General features: G+C 42.9%; 1 protein-coding gene across 2 annotated transcripts in view; it reads right to left on the reverse strand.

Annotated features, from left to right (window-relative positions):
* Nucleotides 1-18,481, reverse strand: part of LOC140715783 (syncoilin-like) — a 37,761-nt gene extending 19,280 nt beyond the window's left edge. For both annotated transcript variants that reach the window (XM_073028168.1, XM_073028166.1), the window contains exons 1-2: nucleotides 18,415-18,481; nucleotides 3,425-4,201 (exon numbers count right to left, since the gene is read on the reverse strand). In XM_073028168.1, the coding sequence (XP_072884269.1) occupies nucleotides 3,425-4,201; nucleotides 18,415-18,417 (780 nt within the window). In that variant the 5' untranslated portion in view covers nucleotides 18,418-18,481. The remainder of the gene's footprint in view (nucleotides 1-3,424; nucleotides 4,202-18,414) is intronic.
* Nucleotides 18,482-21,564: the final 3,083 nt, after the last annotated feature.

Below are 21,564 nucleotides of genomic sequence, written 5' to 3' on the forward strand. Positions count from 1 at the left end.
AACCCATTGAGTTATATTGTGACATTTATGTACTTTGAGTTCCCTCAGCAGATTGTTTGTTGCTCCAGATTCCAATATCTGCCATCTCCTGTGTCTCCACCTCTAGAATGTTTTGTGTCAGTCTGAAAATCTCACAGGCCTTCCTCACCCATTTTCATTGCCGAGGACAGACTGAATAATCACAAGAGAAGTACAGTCAGAAATAGAACCTTCACCAGCTCTAATGTCCATGTAAACGAGTAGCTCCCTGTACCAGCACCAGGTATGTAACTGACCCCATCCTGGGGTTTTGCATGCTTGTCTACAATGCAAGACCATAAGACCATAAGACATAAGAGCATAATTTAGCCATTCAGCCCATCGAGTCTGCTCTACCATTCCATCATGGCTGATCCCGGATCCCACTCAGCCCCATACATCTGCCTTTTCACCATATCCTTTGATGCCCTGGTTCTTAAATGTTGAGAGAGCATCAGCTTAAACCAGGGGTTCCCAACCTGAAATCCACAGAACCCTTGCTTAATGGTATTAGTTCATGGCATAAAAAGGTTGGGAACCCTTGGCTTAAACCATCCTCTCAGCTGGTGTGATCCACTGTGGAGGCTGTCCATGAATGTATTTAAGGCAGAGGTTGATAGATTCTTGACTGATGGGGGGTTAAAGGTTATGGGGAGAAGACAGGAAAATGGGTTTGAAAAAATTCAAGAATAATTGAATGGTAGAGCAGATTGATGGGCTGAATGGCCTAATTCTGCTCCTATACTTTATGGTCTTATGGTCTCATTACAAGCACCCCTAGGTGAAAAGTATTTTTCATTGAATCTTCTCTAAACCTACTATTCTTTAGTTCAAATCTTTGCTAGCTGGTCTTGGACACCTTTGTCTTAGTGAAATGTTTCTTTTAAAGGTGGCCCATCAAATTTTCAGATGACATAAGGCATTCTGATGAAGAGACAGTGCTACCCTTTCTATGCCTCTCCCACAGTTCATCAGGCCACACCTCAGCTTCCTCTGCTTCTCCGGTATCTCCATGCAAGTTAAGCACTCCATCTCAGCAATCATCCTTGTGAATCTACTCTGACATTATAATGTTGGAGTGGATCAGAAATCCCAGTAATCTCTGAGACTGTAATACTTTCAACTCTTTGCCTAATCCCCTAAATTCCTTTTTCAAATCTTCATCTTCTTACCCCACAGCAATTGTACACATCGCGATCTCTGGCTGTTCACCCTCCCATTTCAGAATGTCCTATATATGCTCCAGCCAGACAGACAGACAGACATACTTTATTGATCCCGAGGGACATTGGGTTTCGTTACAGTCGCACCAACCAAGAATAGTGTAGAAATATAGCAATATAAAACCATAAATAATTAAATAATAATAAGTAAATAAAGCCAAGTGGAAATTAGTCCAGGACCAGCCTATTGGCTCAGGGTGTCTGACACTCTGAAGGAGGAGTTGTAAAGTTTGATGGCCACAGGCAGGAATGACCTCCTATGATGCTCAGTGTTGCATCTCGGTGGAATGAGTCTCTGGCTGAATGTACTCTTGTGCCTAACCAGTACATTATGGAGTGGATGGGAGATATTGTCCAAGATGGCATGCAACTTGGACAGCATCCTCTTTTCTGACACCACCGTCAGAGAGTCCAGTTCCACTCCCACAACATCACTTGCCTTACGAATGAGTTTGTTGATTCTGTTGGTGTCTGCTACCCTCAGCCTGCTGCCCCAGCACACAACAGCAAACATGACAGCACTGGCCACCACAGACTCGTAGAACATCCTCAGCATCGTCCGGCAGATGTTAAAGGACCTCAGTCTCCTCAGGAAATAGAGACGCTCTGACCCTTCTTGTAGACAGCCCCAGTGTTCTTTGACCAATGTGTCCTTGTCCCTGGAACCAGGGAGGGAACACACTATCCATTTTTAAAAGGTGCTTTTAATGCTAAGCTGTCTTTCCACATTAGTCTTCACCACTTGATGTGACCTCTTTGGATTATATCTGCTACCTCCTGCCAGTTTCAATCTATAACAATGCCTGGCATTGCCAAATTTTGTTTCATCTGTAATCTCCATAAAGTTGCTGCTGCACTGAGTGTAGCAGACTGAGAGGTGACCTTATAGAGGTGTATAACATCATCTGACAGGGTGAATACTTTCAGCCTTTTTCCCAGGGTTGGGGAATTAAAAACCAGGCAGAGCAGATTTCAGGTGAGGGGTAGCTCCTTCATGAAGCAAGTGCTCTGCATTTGAAACGAATTGCCAGAGGAACTGGTTGAGGCAGGTACAAATACAACATTTAAAAGTTACATGGATAGGGAAAAAAACTCCTCCCTTCCTTTATTCCCCACTCTGGCCTTTCACCCTTTTCTCACCTACTTATTACTTCCCCCTGGGTCCCCTCCTCCTTCCCTTTCTCCTATGGTTCACCCTCCTCTCCTATCAGATTCCTTCCTCTCCAGCCCTTCATCTTTCCCACCCACTTGACTTCACCTATCACCTTCTATCTATCCTTCTTCACCTTTCCCCCCACCACCTTTTGATTCTGGCATCTTCCCCCCTTCCTTGTCAGTCCTGAAGAAGAGTCTCGACCTGAAAGATTGGCTGTTTATTCATTTCCATAGACGCTGCCTGACCTGCTGAGTTCCTCCAGCATTTTGTGTGTGTTGCTTTGGAAAGGTGAAGTTTAGATCAGTGTTTTTTAACCATTTTTATATCATGGGCCCCTTTCGTAGTCTGATGAAGCCTGTGGACTGCTTCTCAAAATGATGTATTTAAATATAGAAAATAAAATACGTAGGATTACAAAAGAAACTGTTATCAAATATAAAATCAGACTGTGATATAGTAATAGATGTGCTTTATTAACATGTTAGATAACAAGACTATACATTTAACAACTGCAATGTAATATGAAAATATCTGTATTTCTATTGGTGACAAAGTCACAGGTACTGCTAATACTACTGTGGTTTGTTGCCTACATTCATCATTGAAGGAAATACTAAATTTCAGTTTGAGGTTAGTGAAAATAAAGATGTAAATTTTTCCCAGCCAAGTTCACAGACCCCCAGAATTTATCCATGGACCCCAAAAGGTGTGTAGACCCCAGATTAAGAACCCCTGGTTTAGAGGGATGTGAGATAATAGGACTAACTTTGATGGGAATCTTGGCTGGCATGACTAGTCAGGCTGAATGACTTGTTCCCATGCAGTATTGACTTTATTAATTCCTCTTACAAACCCTCTCAAACCCTAATGCCCTCTCTGAGTTGATTTTGAAACCAATAGAGGCCTTTTTCTTTAAACCTATACATTTGGTTTTGATTTTAAAGTGAGAAAACTAAATTTAGATTGAAATCAGAATGCATAAGATTTCTCCCATTACCCTATTATTAAAAATTACCTGTCTCTTTACCTGATAAAGCGCAATGTCCTGGCCCCTCTTCTCTTGTGTTGCCTGCAGCTGTCGTTGGAGGAATTGCTTCTGGGTGCTCAGTTTTGCTCCCTGATCCAGCAGCACCTGCAGCTGCTGCCTGAACCCTTTGATCTCCTGCTGTGTGCGACGTAAGAATTCAGTCCTGTTTTGATCCCATTTCATCAGATTTTCCAGTTTGGGTTCATAATATTTCTCTAGCCACTGTCTTTGCTCAGCTAAAATCTTCTGGAATTCGTCTGTTTGCTGGCTTTTTGATATGGACACGCTATTGATAGTGTTTCTGATGTTTTCCAGTTTGTGGATTGCTTGGTTTATTTCTTCTTGCTGGCGATCTTTAAGCACAACCAGTTCATCAGAGAGGAGCTGTGCCTCGGATTCTAAAGCTTCTTGTTCTAACGCCATCTGGGGAAGGCTTTGATTACTGGTGCTCACCTCATGTTTGTAGGTCATTTGAGTTTTTATAATTTCAAACAGTTTCCTTTTGGTAGATTTGATCTCCTCCTTGTAGTTTTCACATTCAATCTCTGCCTCTGATTTACCCTGGAAAAGCACCAGCAGCTTTGCCCGCAGGTCGCAAACCTCTTGGATCTTTGGTTCTTTCACGAAGATTAATTCTCTAATAAGATTTTCCCTTTCTTCCAAGAGTTCCTCCAAGGAGTCAATGCATCTTTGAAAGCGTCTCCCTACTGCTTGCAGGGTATCAACAGCTCGAATAATGTCCACAGGTGACTCATCAGAAAACTCGTCCTTTGTATCCTGCAGTCGTCACAAGAAAAAATAAGAAACTTATGATGCATTCATTTGATCATAAGATTCCCCTAGTAAGTAGAATGAGCAGCCAGTGGAAGTGGTTGAGGCAGGTACAATAATACCATTGAAGAGGCATGTAGAGAGGAAGGGCTTGGAAGGACATGGGCTGAATGCAGGAAATTGGGACTAGTTAGGTGGGTATAATGGTCAGCGTGTACTGGTTGGGTGGAAGAGCCTATGTCTGTGTTCTATTGCTCTGTGACTCTATAACTCTAATTGTTCTTCCTAATCAGTCTTGTGTACTTTTGTCATTATTCTTACAAAACACTGGGTACCATAATGAGTGATTCTTGTGTACTTTCAATGCTTGTGAAAATGAGGCCCTTCATTCTCCATGGACAACCAGTAAACTGACTTGGTTTCTACTGATGTTCATATTTGCAGGGACACAGATTATTTTCCTGTTGTAAATAAACCCTGGTGGCACAGGCAAGGTGGTGAGGAAGGCACCACCATCTTGTCTTCATCAGCCTGGAAATGAGTTGGGCACATAGCTACACCACTGCATCATGTTGGTTAAACCAACACTGACAGATACATTAACGACATATAAGAGGCACATGGATGATAGAAAATTGATGGACTATGTAGGAGGGAAGGATTGATCACAGAGATGACTACAATACTGTCCAAAATTCTTAAGCACATATACTGTATACAGGTGAGGTGCCTAAGACATCTGCACAGTACTGTAGTAATTTTATGTATTACACTGTACTGCCATACAAAAAAACAGATGACATACGTGAGTGATGATAAACCTGATTTAGATATGGGTCTCTATTGTGGACTGAGAGTGGGAGGGGGCCAGGGAGAGGGAAATCATGGTTGGGAAAAGGGGAAGGGAGCGGGGAGTGGGCGGGAAGCACCAGATAGATAATCTGTAATGATCAATAAACCAATTGCTTGGAATCAAATGACCTTGCCTGGTGTCTCAGAGCTGGGGTGTCTGTACCCACACCATCCCCTACCCCTCCTTCTCTTCCACCTGTGCCACACCCCTCCCGTGGTATTCCATCCTCACCATTCCCAACATCCTTTGCTCCCATCAGATTTACAAGATCACACTCCGCTCCACATTGACAAGTACAGTACTGTACAAAATTCTTGGGCACCCTAGCTACATACACAGTATATACCTAAGATTTTTACCCTGTACTGTGTGTAGGAGGGAAGGGTTAGATTGATTATAGAGTACCAATGTTTTTGGCAAGACATTGTGGGCTGAAGGGCCTGTACTATGCTTTGGTGTTCTATACCACCGTAAAACCATGAGAAGATAACGCAGAGGAGCAGTATCAGGCCATTCGGTCCACCACATCTGCTACACCATTCTACCATGGCTGATTTATTATCCCTCTCAACCTCATTCTTCTGCCTTCTTCCTGTAACATTTGACACCCTGACTAATCAAGAACCTATCAACCCTTGCTTTAAATATACTCAATGACTTGTCCTCCAGAACCATCTGAGGCAATGAAATCCTCAGATTCACTATCACCTGTCTAAAGAAACTACTCCTTATAGAAACCTATGGCACAATACAGGCCCTACAGTCCACAAAGTTCTGCCGTACATGTCCCTACTAGGCTTACCTATAGCCCTCTATTTTACTAAGCTCCATGCACCTATCTAAAAGCCTCTTAAAAGACCCTATCATATCCGCCTCCACCACCATTGCCGGCAGCCCATTCCACATACTCACCACTCTCTGAGTAAAAAACTTACTCCTGACATCTCCTCTGTACCTACACCTCAGCACCTTAAACCTGAGACCTCTTGTGGCAACCATTTCAGCCCTGAGAAAAGGCCTCTGACTATCCACACGATCAATACCTCTCATCATCTTGTACACCTCTATCAGGTCACCTCTCATCCTCCTTCGCTCCAAGGAGAAAAGGCCAAGTTCACTCAACCTATTCTCATAAGGCATGCTCCCCAATCCAGGCAACATCCTTGTAAATCTCCTCTGCACCCTTTCTATAGCTTCCACATCCTTCCTGTAGTGAGGCGACCAGAACTGAGCACAATACTCCATGTTGGGTCTGACTAGGGTCCTATATAGCTGCAACATTACCTTTGGCTCCTAAATTCAATCCCACGATTGATGAAGGCTAATACACCATATGCCTTCTTAACCACAGAGTTAACCTGCACAGCACCTTTGAGTGTCCTATGGACTCGGACCTCAAGATCCCTCTGATCCTCCACACTGCCAAGAGTCTTACCATTAGTACTATATTCTGCCATCATATTTGACCTACCAAAATGAACCACTTCACACTTATCTGGGTTGAACTCCATCTGCCACTTCTCAGCCGAGTTTTGCATCCTATCAATGCCCCACTGTAACCTCTGACAGCCATCCACACTATCCACAACACCTCAAACCTTTGTGTCATCAGTAAACTTACTAACCCATCCCTCCACTTCCTCATCCAGGTCATTTATAAAAATCACGATGAGTAATGGTCCCAGAACAGATCCCTGAGGCACTCCACTGGTGACCAACCTCCATGCAGAATATGACCCGTCTACAACCACTCCTTGCCTTCTGTGGGCAAGCCAGTTCTGGATCCACAAAGCAATGTCCCCTTGGATCCCATGCCTCCTTACTTTCTCAATAAGTCTTGTATGGGGTACCTTGTCAAATGTCTTGCTGAAATCCATATACGCTACATCTACTTCTCTTCCTTCATCAATGTGTTTAGCCACATGCTCAAAAAATTCAATCAGGCTTGTAAGGCACAACCTGCCCTTGACAAAGCCATGTTGACTTCTAATCATAATATACCTCTCCAAATGTTCATAAATCCTGCCTCTCAGGATCTTCTCCATCAACTTATCAACCACTGAGATAAGGCCCACTGGTCTATAATTTCCTGGGTTATCTCTACTCCCTTTCTTGAATAAAGGAGCAACATCCGCAACCCTCCAATTCTCGGGAACCTCTCCTGACCCCATTGATGATGCAAAGATCATCGCCAGAGGCTCAGCAATCTCTTTCCTCGCCTCCCACAGTACCCTGGCGTACATTTCATCCGGTCTCGGCAACTTATCCAACTTGATGCTTTCCAAAAGCTCCAGATCTGACACCTGACCAGGTTCATTTCCCAATACCAAATCAAGTACAGCCTCTCCTCTTGTAGGCTTATCTACATACTATGTAAAGAAACTTACCTGAACACACCTAACAAACTCCACCCCATCTAAACCCCTTGCTCTAGGGAGATGCTAATCGATATTTGGGAAATTAAAATCTCCCATCATGACAACTCTGTTATTATTACACCTTTCCAGGATCTGTTTCCCTATCTGCTCCTCGATATCCCTGTTACTACTGGGTGGCCTGTAAAAAACACCCAGTAAAGTTATTGACCCCTTCCTGTTCCTAACCTCCACCCACAGAGACCACCTTTTCTGCAGCCATGACACTATCTCTGATCAACAGTGCCACACCGCCACCTCTTTTATCTCTGTTCTAAATGGATGTCCCTCTATTTTGATGCTATGTCCACTTGTACTAGACTCCTCCACTCCAGGAAACATCTTCACATTCACTCTGTCAAGGTATTTCAATATTCAAAAGGTTTCCATGAGATCCTCCTCTTTCATCTAAACTCCAGTGAGTACAGGCCCAGAGTCATCAAACACGCCTCATATATTAAACCTTTCATTCCCAGAATTATTCTCATGAACCTCATTTGGACTCTCTCAATACCAGCCCATCCATTTTTAGATATGAGGCCAAACCTGCTCACAATACTCCGAATAGTGTCTGACCAAAATGCTTATAAAGCCTTGGTATTGCAACCTTGATTTCATATTCTAGTTCTCTCAAAACGAATGCTAAAATTGCAGAAATTATCAGAATGCTAAAATTGTCTTCTTTACTACCAACTTAGGGTTTCAGCACTTAAGTTACAGAGAAAGGTTGAACAAGTTAGGTCTTTATTCTTTGGAGCATAGAAGGTTGAGGGGGGACTTGACAGAGGTATTTAAAATTACGAGGGGGATAGATAGAGTTGACATGGATAGGCTTTTTCCATTGAGATTAGGGGAGATTCAAACAAGAGGACATGAGTTGAGAGTTAAGGGGCAAAAGTTTAGGGGTAACACTAGGGGGAACTTCTTTACTCAGAGAGTGGTAGCTGTGTGGAAGGAGCTTCCAGTAGAAGTGGTAGATTTTGTCATTTAAAAAAAAATTGGATAGGTATATGGACAGGAAAGGAATGGAGGGTTATGGGCTGAGTGCAGGTAGGTGGGACTAGGTGAGAGTAAGCGTTCGGCATGGACTAGAAGGGCCGAGATGGCCTGTTTCCATGCTGTAATTGTTATATGTTATATGGTTATGTGGTTAATCTGCTAGATAATCTTTAAGGAATCCTGCACTAGGACTCCCAAATCTGTTTGCACCAGCAAATACAAAATACTGGAGGAAAAGAATGTGCTAGGCAAAGTCAAAGGTCTTAAGCTGGTACCCAGACCAGATGGACTATGTCCCAGAGTCCTGAGTACAGGGGTGTGTCTACGGAAAATAGCACCTATGGCAAGCACTGAAATTGCACCCCTGTCCAAACATCTGACACCCATCTTTTAGATAACATTACCATAATATCAGCTCAAAAATACAAATCAAGCTTGTTAATCTTTCAATTAACAAATTATGACACTACATGAAAATTATAACTGCACCTTCCTTGCTTTCACGGATGTAAATTGTCTATGATGGGATCAAAGTCAGTTATTTCAGTTTCTTCTCTTTCTACACAGCAGAGCAAGATCACAGAGTCTGCCTTGACCCATGGAGGATGGAGGCTCTCAGATATGAAAATATTAGTTTTAACTTGCTGAATGATCTCTCACAGCTGGCGTTGGAAACTGCGATGGTTAGCATTATCTGAATAGCAATGTGAAGATTGGGAAAGACACTCTCATCTCCATTCTAAACAATAAATTCAAGAAGCTCTCCAGGTCTTGATATTTTCACGTTGACCCACCTTGATAGCAACATTCTGCAATCCAAAATTTCTTCATATAGCTGCTGCCCATCAACATCAGAGGTGTACAATTTGCCTAAATTCTCTCACTTCTTCTTTAGGTCGTTACTGTTGGCACCATAACACAATCCCTCAAAATTGAGAAGAAACCCAAATTTGGCAACAGGTTTGTGCAACGAGCGAACCTTTCGTCCATTTCTCTGTGAAGACAGTCGAGTGTTCCCTTCATGACTCTTTCCATTTCCTCCTTAGCTGTTAACCCAGCATCTCTTGAGTTCTCATCAGCCATTCATTTCTTTCGTCTCTGACGTCTTTTAACTTCAATATTCCATTCTTGACAGAGACCGACTCCTTCTTCGAGTGACTCACTGACCAACACATCTCTTTCATCATAAAAATGATTTCAGAGGGCTTTCAAATCCAGGGCAGCATCGTGGAAGTTCATGCTAGGATCCTGCAGCCTCTTTTGAATATGATCAATGCGAATAAGTACAAACATTTGTACTTTGTTCCAAAATCCTAGCAAAATCAGAAAATCATATCTCAACGTGCGGTTGTACAGCTGCCTTGCATCACTTCTTGTTTCACTGGTCTCGTTGTCATTGTCTATCATGTACTGGAGAACTTGAAGTATCTCCTCAAGGTACTTGTTGATGGGCTTCACTGCGTCTGTCCTTGCACTCCACCTGGTTTTGGATTCCGACTTAACAACCACAGGCATGGCGTTTTTGAGTTTTTCCCAGCACTGCGTTGAACGAGAGAAAAACACATAGAGAGCTTCGATGGTTCCAAAAAACGTGACCATCATTGTATCCTGCTTGGCTGCATGTACACCTGCCAAGTTGAGTGAGTGATTGTCGCAATTTACAAAAACTGCCAGGTTGTTTTTCTCACTTATTCTTTGATGTAGGCAGCATGGCACACAGCAGTAGTGGCCTTTCAGATCTGTTGCTACTTTAGTTTTGAAATTTAATTTTAAGGCACAATTAGGGTTTTAGGGCAATGGATAACAGAGCTAATACCATTGCCAGATACTGCTACAATACAGAGATCGCCCAAAAACAAACCTTCATGAAAATCTGCTGGTTAGATTGCACGACCTCGGCTTGCTGAGGGAATCGGGCCTGCAGTCCTCGGAGTCGCCTGATGCTGGTGGCCAGAGTTGGGGACGTCATAAGCAAGGAAGCAGAAATGAGGCGAGCGGGCAGGAGTCCATGCCAGGAAAAAAGTAAGCCCTAGCCGGCTGGCTCTCCTGTCCATTCTGCTCTCCAATGTCTGCTTGCTGAGGGAATTGGCCCTGCAGTCCTCAGAGTCATCTGATGCCGGTGGCCGGAGTTGGGGATGTCGTAAGCGGGGTGCGAGGAAGCGGAAGTGAGGTGGGTGAGCAGGAGTCTGTGCCAGGAGAAAAGTAAGCCCTAGCCGGCCAGCTCTCCCGTCCATTCTGCTCTCCAATGGACAATAAGTTGGACTACATCTGTAGCAACGAAATACTCGGCGGGAGTACAAAAACGGACGGAATCCCGGAAGCCGCCATTCAGCTGTTTATTTATGTAACAGATTCTCCCCCAAGCCATCGGACTACCAACCTACTGCCCTCTGCTGTGCCTATTGTCTTGTTTATTATTTATTGTAATACCTGCACTGTTCTGTGTACTTTATGCAGTCCTGGGTAGGTCTGTAGTCTAGTGTAGTTTTTGTGTTGGTTTATGTAGTTCAGTGTAGTTTTTTGTATTTTTCATGTAGCACCATGGTCCTGAAAAACGTTGTCTCATTTTTACTGTGTACTGTGCCAGCAGTTATGGTCAAAGTGACAATAAGAAGAGACTTGACTTGACTTGACTTGAACACCACTTCTGTTTCCAGCCATCACAGCAGCGTTGTCACAGCACTGTGACCAACAGTCTTGTAGCTCCATTTTATCCTTCTCTAGCTGTTTCAAGATGTCTTCAACCAAGCCCTCAGCATCCTTCTGGCTTATCTGGATAAAACCAAGGAAGGATTCTCTAACACAGACTGTTTTCCTCTCAAATTCAACTTCCACATACCTCACTACTTCTGACATCTGCTCACGGTGTGCCTAATCAGGAATCGAATCAAACATGAGACCATAGTACTTGGCTTTACAAATGCTTCTCAGTAAACTCTGATGAACAGTGGATGCTATCATGTGGATGAATTCGTTCTGGACACCTGGTGAAAGATAAAACGTGGATCCAGGATGACTTTTCAAATGAGGGAGGTGTTCTTTTATGACAGGGTCAAAGTAGTTTCAGTAAACCAAGGAAACTTCCCACATTGGAGTCATCGTCTAGCTGAAGTGACTCCCTGTGTCCTTGCAAAGCCAGGTTCTGAGTCGCAAGGAATTTTATGCAGTGAAGGATTCTTGTCAAGCTATCACACCACTTCTGCTTTTCCTTCTCAATCTGTGACTGAAATACCGCGTCAATAATTCCTCTGTTTCCAGCTAAATTTCTTTCCATTTCTTTCCACTGTGTGAAGCATTCCCAATGATTCTTGGCATTTTCATGAACACTAATCCTTTCAGGTGCTTTCCACTGGTTGAATCCACTTTCCTGCTCCAATGAGGATTGATGGTCTGACTGGGAATAGAGAAGACAACAGATACAAAATGCAGACTCTTTAGAAGGGGAATAGACCAGCCATGAGTGAGTCACTTCCTCACCAAGACCATTTCCCAATTTCCTCTTGAACCAAGTTTTGTTCATTGAGCGGTTATTTGTTGTTCCCTCACTGTTCTGGAAATACTTCAAACCCAGCTTTATTATTTCTGTTCTCAACGCATCAGGCAGAATTGCTTTTCCAGGTATTCTTGTCAAACTTTGGAAGTCCAACATCATGCTGTTCAATCACTTCGAGACTTCTTAACACCATCCAGTTCACTAGGTTCAGTGTCGTCAGGTTCAATCTCATCAGATAAATTCTCGTCAATAAACTCAACATCACGACCACCACCATCGTCTTCCCCTCCTGTCGTGTCCACGTTCTCTGTGGCAGGCTCACTTTTAATCTCATCATACTCAGATTTATCTGACTTGTCTTCCTCCTCGGCTTGTGATGCATTTGAACTTGATCCACTTTTGGATTCTAACAAACATATAGCAGGTGCAGGCGACTCCATGGAACATGTCAAACTACTTGTTCTGGGCTTTTTAAAGAAAGAAATGAAGAACTTGCTTGACTTCTTGGCTTCCTCCGCCTCCACCTTCCATCTCTTCTGTCCTTCAGCTTCACTTTCTTTCTTCTTTGTGAAGAAACGCTTCATGGTCTTCTTACACAATGCTCTGAAATAAGGCCATCCTAGTGCTTCTCACCCATAATAATCAAAGACAGATCATACATCTGAAGAAAATTCTTTTTTCACTATCCGAGGATGGCTTGTCTGACTTTAATAGAAACTGCTCAGTGGCACCCCCCTTCAAGTGGCACCCAGAGCACGTGCCATACCTTAGATACGCCACTGCCTGAGAGAGGTTGCTGAAGAGATAACGGATGCATTGGTCAAGAATCACTTGATTCTACATTGGTCCAGGAGGACTGGAAAATTGCAAATGTCACTCCACTCTTTACGAAGGGAGGAAGACAAAAGGGAGGAAATTATAGGCCAGTTAGCCAAACCTCAGTGGCTGGGAAAGTGTTGGAGTCTATTAAGGTTTAGGTTTTGAGGTACTTAGAGACTAATATAAAATAAGTCAAAGTCAACATGGTTTCTGTAAAGGGAGATCTTGCCTGATAATCTGTTAGAGTTCTTCGAGGAAGTAACAAGCAAGATAGACAAAGGAGAGACAGTGGATGTCATTTACTTGGATTTTCAGTAGGGGGTTGATAAAGTGCCATACATGAGGCTGCTTAACAAGATAAAATACAATGGCGTTACAGGAAAGATACAGGCATGGATAGCAGAATGGCTGACAGGCAGGAAGCAGCAAGTGGGAATAAAAGGGGCCCTTTCTGGTTGGCTGCCAGTGTCTAGTGGTGTTTCTCAGGAGTCAGTATTGGGATCACTGCTTTTCACATTGTTTGTCAGTGATTTGGATAATGGAATTGATGGCTTTGTGGCAAAGTTTGCAGACGATATGAAGACAGGTGGAGGGGTATGCGGTGCTGAGGAAGCAATGCAATTGCAGCAGGACTTAGACAGATTGGAAGAATGGGCATAAAGGTGGCAGATAAAATACAGTGTTGGGAAATGTATGAAAATGCATTTTGGTAAAAGGAACAATAGTGTAGACTATTATCTAAATGGGGAGAAGGTTCAAACATCAGAGATGCAGAGGGACTTAGGAGTCCTTGTGCAAGACTACCAGAAGGTTAATTTACAGGTTGAGTCTGTGGTAAAGAAGGCAAATGCAATGTTGGCATTTATTTCAAGGGGAATAGAATATAAAAGCAAAGAGTTAATGCTGAGGCTTTATAAGATACTAGTCAGGCTGCACTTGGAGTATTGTCAACAGTTTTGGGCCCCATATCTCAGAAAGGATGTATTGTCATTGGAGAAAGTCCAGAGGAGATACACAAGGATGATTCTGGGAGTGAAGAGATTAACATATGAGGAGTGTTTGGCTGCTTTGGTCCTGTACTCATTGGAAATGAGAAGAATGCTGGGGGGTGGGGGGAGCAGTCTTATTGAAACCTATCGAATGTTGAAAGGTCTAGATAGGGTGAATGTGGAGAGGATGTTTCCAATGGTGGGCGTATCCAGAACTAGAGGGCACAGCCTCATTACTGAGGGATGACCCTTTAGAACAGAGGAAATGAGGATTTTTTTAGCCAGAGAGTAGTAAGTCTGTGGAATGCTCTGCTACAGACTATGGCGGACGTCAAGTCCGTGGGTATATTTAAGGTAGAAGTTGATCATTTCCTGATCGGTCAAGCATCAAAGGATATGGCAAGAAGGCAGGTGTATGGGATTGAGTGGGATCCGGGATCAGCCATGATGGAATGGCGGAGACTCAATGGGCTGAATGGCCTAATTCTGCTCCTATGTGTTATGGTCTTAATGGAACTCAGCAAGTCAGGCAGCATCTATGGAGAAGTTTGGAACAACAACAGAAGTTTTATCCATCTACTTGGGAAGAGTAGATGGCTGAAGAGTAGAGCCATTTAATCTCTTTGCCACAAACTCCATCATCATCCCTTTCTTTTGCAATGACCTGAGGATGAACGACACGGTTGGTCATCTTGACTTTTTATTTGATCCTGAGTGAGCTGCAGGCTGTCTGGCTCCACCTCCATCTCTGCTGAAACCTCTTCCCCTTTGCTGGCTTATTATTCCAATAATGTCCTGTGAGGCCTTCTATCTTCAACATCACAACATAGGAATATCGCTCCCACTTATTTCAATCAGCCTACCATGTCTGCACCAAATATGGTGCTGGCTTAAACAAATCCCATTGGTCTGAATCCCTCCATTCCCTGCCTGTTCACACCACAATCAGGTTCATTATCACTGATGCATGTCATGAAATTTGTTGTTTTGTGCAGCAGCATATGTGATGCAATGGATTGTATGGGATGTCCAGGGAAGTGTATTATTGAAAAACCTAAGACATAGGAATAGAAATAGGCCATTTAGCCCATTAAGTCTGCTCCACCATTTCATCATGGTTGATCCATTTCCCTCAACCCCATTTTCCTGTTTCTTTCCCATAACTTATCAGCCTTTGCCTTAAATGCACCTAGTGACCTGGCTTCCACAGCCATCTGTGGCAATGAATTCCACAAATTCACCACCTCTGGCTAAAGAGATACCTCCTCATCACTGTTCTAATGTGTCCCTCTATTCTGAGGCTGTGCCCTCAGTCCTAGACTTAGGATATGAAATCCTAGACATAGGAAACATCTTCTCCACTTCCACTCTATCGAGGCCTTTCAATATTCAATAGGTTTCAATGAAATCCCCCCTCGTTTTTCTGAATTCTGGTGAGTACAGGCCCAGAGCCTCCAATCACTGCTCACATGATAACTCTTTCATTCCTAGAATCATTCTCGTGAACCTCCTCTGAACCTTCTCCAATGTCAACACATACATTCTTAAATAAGGGGCTCAAAACTGTTCATAATACTCCGCATGAGGCCTCACCAGTGCCTTAAACAGCTTCAGCATTACATTCTTGCTTTTATGTTCTAGTCCTCTTGAAATGAATGTCAACATTGCATTTGCCTACCTTCCTCACCACCGACTCAACCTGCAAAGAAATCTTTAGGGATTCCTGCATGAGGACCCCATCTCCCTTTGTCCCTCAGATTTTTGAATTTTCTCCCTGTTTAAAAAATAGACTATGCTTTAATTCCTTTTTACCAAAGTGCATGACCATACACTTCCCGACACTGTATTCCATCTGCCACTCCTCTGCCCATTCTCCTAATCTGTCTAAGTCCTCTGCAGCCTCTCTGATTTTTCAACGCTACCTGCCCCTCCATCTATCTTTGTAAAGTCCACAAATGTGGCCACAAAGCCATCAATTTCATTATTCAAATCACTGACATACAATGTAAAAATAATCGGTCCCAACACAGAGCACTGTGGAACACCAGCAGTCACCAGCAGCCAATCTGAGAAGGATCTCTTTATTCCCAATCTTTGCATTCTGCCAATTAGTCAATGCACTATCCATGCTAGTATCTTTTCTATAACACCATGGGCTCTTATCTTGTTAAGCAGCCTCATGTGTGGCACCTTGTCAAAGGCCTTCTGAAAATCCAAGTACACAACGTCCACCAATTTTATTTTGTTTATCCTTCTTGTTACTTCTTCAGGTAATGTCCAATAGATTTGTCAGGCAAGACTTTTCCTTAAAGAAATGATGCTGACTTTAATGTATTTTGTCATGTGCTTCCAAGTACCCTGAAACCATATCCTTAACAATCAACTCCAAATCTTCTCAACCACTGAGGTCAGACTAACTGGCCTATAATTTTGCTTCTTTTTCCTCCCTCCCTTCTTGAAGAGTGGAGTGACATTTGAAAATTTCCATTCCTCCAAAACTATGCCAGAATGTATTGATTTCTGATCTCCTTGAGAGCACTGGGGAGTAGTCTATTTAGTCTAGATGATTTATCTACCTTCAGACCTTTCAGTTTCCCAAGCATCTTCTCCCTAGAAATAGCATCTGCCCCTTGACACTCTCAAACTTCCTGCATTCTACTAGTGTCTTCCACAGTGAAAACTGATGCAAAATACTTATTTAGTTCGTCCATCATTTCCTTCTGTCTAGTTACTATCACTCCAAGTCATTTTCCATTGGTCTGATATCTACTCTCGCCTTTCTTTTACTCTTTATATATCTGAAAAAATACTTTAGGTATCATTTTTGATGTTATTGGCTTTCTTACCTTCATATTTCATCCTTCATTTTTAATACTGTCTGTTCATTTTTAAAAGTTTCCCAATCCTCTAACTGCCCAGTAATTTTTGCTCTATTATATGCACTCTCTTTTGCTTTAATGCTGGCTTTGACTTCCCTTGTCAGCCATGGTCGTGTCATCCTGCCTTTAGAATACATCCTCTTCTTTGGGATGTATCTATCATGTGCCTTCTGAATTGTTCCCATAAACTCCAGCCATTGCTGCACTCCTGTCATCCATGCTAGTATCCCCTTCCAATCAACTTTTGCCAGCTCCTCTATCATGCCTCTGTAATTCCCTTTACTCCACTGCAATACTGATGCATCTGACTTTAGCTTCACCCTCTTAAATTGCAGGGTGAATTCTATCACATTATGATCACATTAAGGGTTCCTTTGCCTTAAGCTCCCTAATCATATCCAGTTCATTACACAACACCCAATCCAGAATTGGTAATCCCCTAGGGGGCTCAACCACAAGTTGCTTTAAAAACCATCTTGGAGGCATTCCACAAATTGTCTATCTTGAGATCTAGCATCAACTTGATTTTCCCAATCTATTTGCATATTGAACTCTCCCAAAACTAATGTAACATTGCTTTTTTGACCTCTGGTGAAGAGGCTTGTCATGTTCATTCTTAGGTAACTCACTCACCTTTGGTCCCCACTGGATACTAAGCTCTCACCTGTGGCTCCAAGTAGCTGTTTGCATGCAGCAGTGGCCACAGCTCGGTATATCGCTTCAACAGTGGGCTAAACCTGGTAAGAGTAGCCGGAGGGCCTCATACCCCGGTGAATTATGAACATACTTGTCTTAGCATGTGAAGTCAGCTCAAGCGGACTGGGCAGATGAGATCTACAGTGAAATCAAGTGGCCATGAAGATGGTTCTGCAATGCTTTGTGGCATCATGAGGCACAAACATCATGGTCATCCACTGCCACCAAGGAAGACCCTTGTATGTGATGACTACTCATAACACTGGACCAGGACTTTTAAGGTCGAGCGAATGGAACTGCCCCAGTACAACAGCTTTTCTAACTTTAAAAGCTCTCCTGCACAGGTTTCCGTCATCGTTGGACACGACGTAAACCAATCATAGTACAATACATAAATCATTCGATAAATTACAATAAGAAATACATTTTAAAATAGAAAAAATAAGTAGTGCAAAAAAAGAGCAAAATTAGTGAGGTGGTGTTAATCAGTTTATTGTCTGTTCATTATTGTCTGATGCATTAGGGTTAGCAATACCCTAACCCTCTCTCAATGCTATCAAATCTACTCCCACCAACTCTGCTGACATTTCCATCCTGGGAGAAAGACTCTGATTTCCTAATGAAGATAAGAGTAAAATATGTCAAAGGATCTTCCCCATTTCATCCACCTTTACTTTCCATACTTCAACGAGAACAGCAACTTCAACATACTTCAACAGCAACGAGATATCATTTTCACAGTCTGCACGATACTTCATCAGCAAATCCTGTCCAGTTTTTATTCTATTCTGTTCAAATGTGTGAAGCAACAGAATCCATTAAAGGAAATAAATATCAAACTCCAAGGCTTTTGTGGACGGCCGAGTCATTTGGGAGCTGATTGGTTTTCAGTCACCACATGGAAAGGATATGCGTTTGCATCAGACAGCAGCTGCCTTGTGTTGATATTAAACAGCTCTCGTCCCTGCATAACAACCACTATTCTCGTATTGAAAATAGCTGACATGAATAATGAAATGGTTGCCAAAATCTAAGCTCAATGCCTAGGTGTTCATCAGGACAAAGTCAGTATCTTACCATGTTCTGAAACAGCCCCGGTGGTGCTTCGTGGAAGATTCACAAATGCAAAAAAAATGTCTTGACTGTTGTTAAGAATAGCGGCTAGGTTGATCTCAGAGGCAGATTGGTTTACAACCTCAGCTGTCAATTGATACTCCACCGTATGGTGCTCAAAATGAGCTTAACTCAAAACAATTTCAGCACTAGAGCTGAAATGTTTGGCCAAGGAAATAAAGAATGAATATATTTATTTATTAAAATATGTCCTTGATGAATCATTAATTTTCATTAATTTACTATATTTGAAATAAACTACAGAAAATGTTCCTCATTTAACAATTAATTTGAATGACCATTCACATTTCATGCTTGAGGCGAAGAGAGGACTGCTGCAGACCCCAGTTCAGCCTCTCCCTCTTCCCGCACATCTTCAAGCCATCAGGATCTAAATCTGGTGCCATATCCGATAAATTTACATACCATCTTTCATTGGGGCAGATTTGATCAAGGTGATCTTTATTTCTTATTTATTTTACTTATTTTTGAGTTGCAGCAGGGTAACGGATCCTTCTGGCCTTACAGCCCTGTGCAGCACAGTGACACCCATGTGAGCAATTAACCTACCAACTGGTACGCCTTGGGAATGTGGGAGGAAACCAGAGCACCCAGAGGAAACCCACACGGTCATGGGGAGAATATATAAACTCCTTACATACAGTGGTGGGAATTAAACCCGGGCTGCTGGTCTGGTAAATGTCATTACACTGGTCACTACACTGCCATGCGTGCTCAGGAACGTTCTAATTAGTGCCCAGGTAGGTTCTATCCAGAGGGTGGGACTCAATTTTCACAGAGGAAGAAACATAGAAACATAGAAAACCTACAGCACAATACAGGCCCTACAGTCCACAAAGTTCTGCCGAACATGTCCCTACCTTAGAAATGACTAGGCTTACCTATAGCCCTCTGTTTTACTAAGCTCCACGTACCTATCTAAAAGCCTCTTAAAAGACCCTATTGTATCCGCCTCCACCACCGTTGCCAGCAGCCCATTCCACACACTCACCACTCTCTGAGTAAAAAACTTACCCCTGACATCTCCTCTGTACCTATTCCCCAGCACCTTAAACCTGTGTCCTCTTGTGGCAACCAATTCAGCCCTGGGAAAAAGCCTCTGGCTTTCCACACCATCAATACCTCTCATCATCTTGTACACCTCTATCAGGTCACCTCTCATCCTCCTTCGCTCCAAGGAGAAAAGGCCAGGTTCACTCAACGTATTCTCATAAGGTATGCTCCTCAATCCAGGTATCATCGTTGTAAATCTCCTCTGCACCCTCTCTATGACTTCCACATCCTTCTGGTAGTGAGGCAACCAGAACTGAGCACAGTACTCCAAGTGGGGTCTGACCAGGGTCCTATATGTAGGAAGGGACATAAAAATCTCACATGGGGGTCTCAGGGGCGGGACACAGGGGTCTCACAGAAAATGACACAGGAGTCTCAGAGGTCGGATACAGGAGTCTCGGAAGTGCGATACAGGGGTCTCAGCTGGGATACAGGAGTCTCAGAGATGGGATACAGGGTGACAGAGAGTGAGACACAGAGGTCTCAGTGAGTTTGTCATGTTCTGATTTTCACTCAGGAAAGAACATATGATTGTTCAACGTGTATTCTTTCTGTCCATTTTTGCTGTTGTGAATCCCAAGCATGGTCAACACATTGAGTCATTGTTGATAAGAAGCTCCAGCAAAGTGGGATAGATTTCTTTTTTAACAACAGTAATGATGAGACGGGGAGTCTACAGTCAGAGAATCTATAAACATCTGGATTGGATCCAGCAGCATCTGGGGTTTTTCCAAATTTAGTTCATTCAAAGCCATGACCAGCAGTATGGAGACTGCTCTTTAAAGCAGGGGGTTTGAAGACTTCAGGCACTTTGACAGCATGAATTAAAGATAGTTTTCTCATGAGCAGTCACACAGGGTGACTGAGTCCTCTCTCCTCTTCCCTGCCCTGTTATAGTTGACCATTAGAAATTGTTGCTCTGTGAAAATGAGAAAAATCATATACGGAATGAGCTGCCAGCAGAAGTGGTGGACGTGGGCTTGATTTCAAAATTAGATGAAATATGGATAGGTACATGGATGGGAGGAATATGGAGACTATGGTCCAGGTGTAGTCAATGGGACTAGGTTCAGCATGAACTGGATGAGCCTAAGGGCCTGTTTTGGGTCTCTAGTGTTCTATGACCATGAATCCAAGCCAATGTTGAAAAAGTCAAAGTCAAGATTATTGTCATTTGCACAAGTACAATGAAAATCATATTTGCAGCAACATCACCAGCACAGTAACCTTATAGTCCTTGATAAACAGCATTATTCAAGGGTTTATTATTTTCACATGTACCAAGCTACAATGAATCCATACAGCTCAATTAATTTCAACAAGGGAAAACAGTAACAGAATGCAGTAACAGAGAGAGTGAAATAAGGAGCAAGACCAAAACAATACCATTCAGTAGATTTATAATGATGGGATAGAAGCTGTCCTTGAACTTGGTGGAATGTGCTTTCAGACTTTTGTATCTTCTGCCCGATGGGAGAGAGGAGAAGAGAAAATGTCTAGGTGGGTGAGGTCTTCGATTATGCTGTTTGCTTTACCGAAGCAGTGAGAAATGTAGACAGAGTCGGTGGAGGGGAGGCTGATTTCCGTGATGTGCTGAGCTGTATCCACAACTCTGCATTGCAGTTGCCGTACCTAGCTGTGATACATCTGTTTAGGATGCTCTCCATAGTGGAACTATGAAAGCTTTTGAGGGTCAATAGGGATATGTCAAATCTCTTTAAACTCCTGAGAAAATAGAGGTACCGGTGAACGTTGTTGGCTGTGGAGTCAATGTTGTTGGTCCAAGACAGGTTACTGTTGATATTCACTCCAAGGCATTTACCCTCTTAACCTCAGTAACATCAAATGTAAATGGGGCATGCGCACCAACATTGTTTTGACATTGAGGGCAAGGTTGTTGTCATGACACCATGCCAATAAGTATGTTGTTTGTCATCTTTAATAGGTAAGAAGGAATGTGACGTGGTTAATGAGTTTCATGGTTAACATTCTGCTGTTGCCGCTCTGAGTAGAGCTGACACAGTCCACAACAAAGCAGCC

Source organism: Hemitrygon akajei, chromosome 24 (assembly GCF_048418815.1).
Source record: "Hemitrygon akajei chromosome 24, sHemAka1.3, whole genome shotgun sequence".
Taxonomy (NCBI): Eukaryota; Metazoa; Chordata; class Chondrichthyes; order Myliobatiformes; family Dasyatidae; genus Hemitrygon; species Hemitrygon akajei.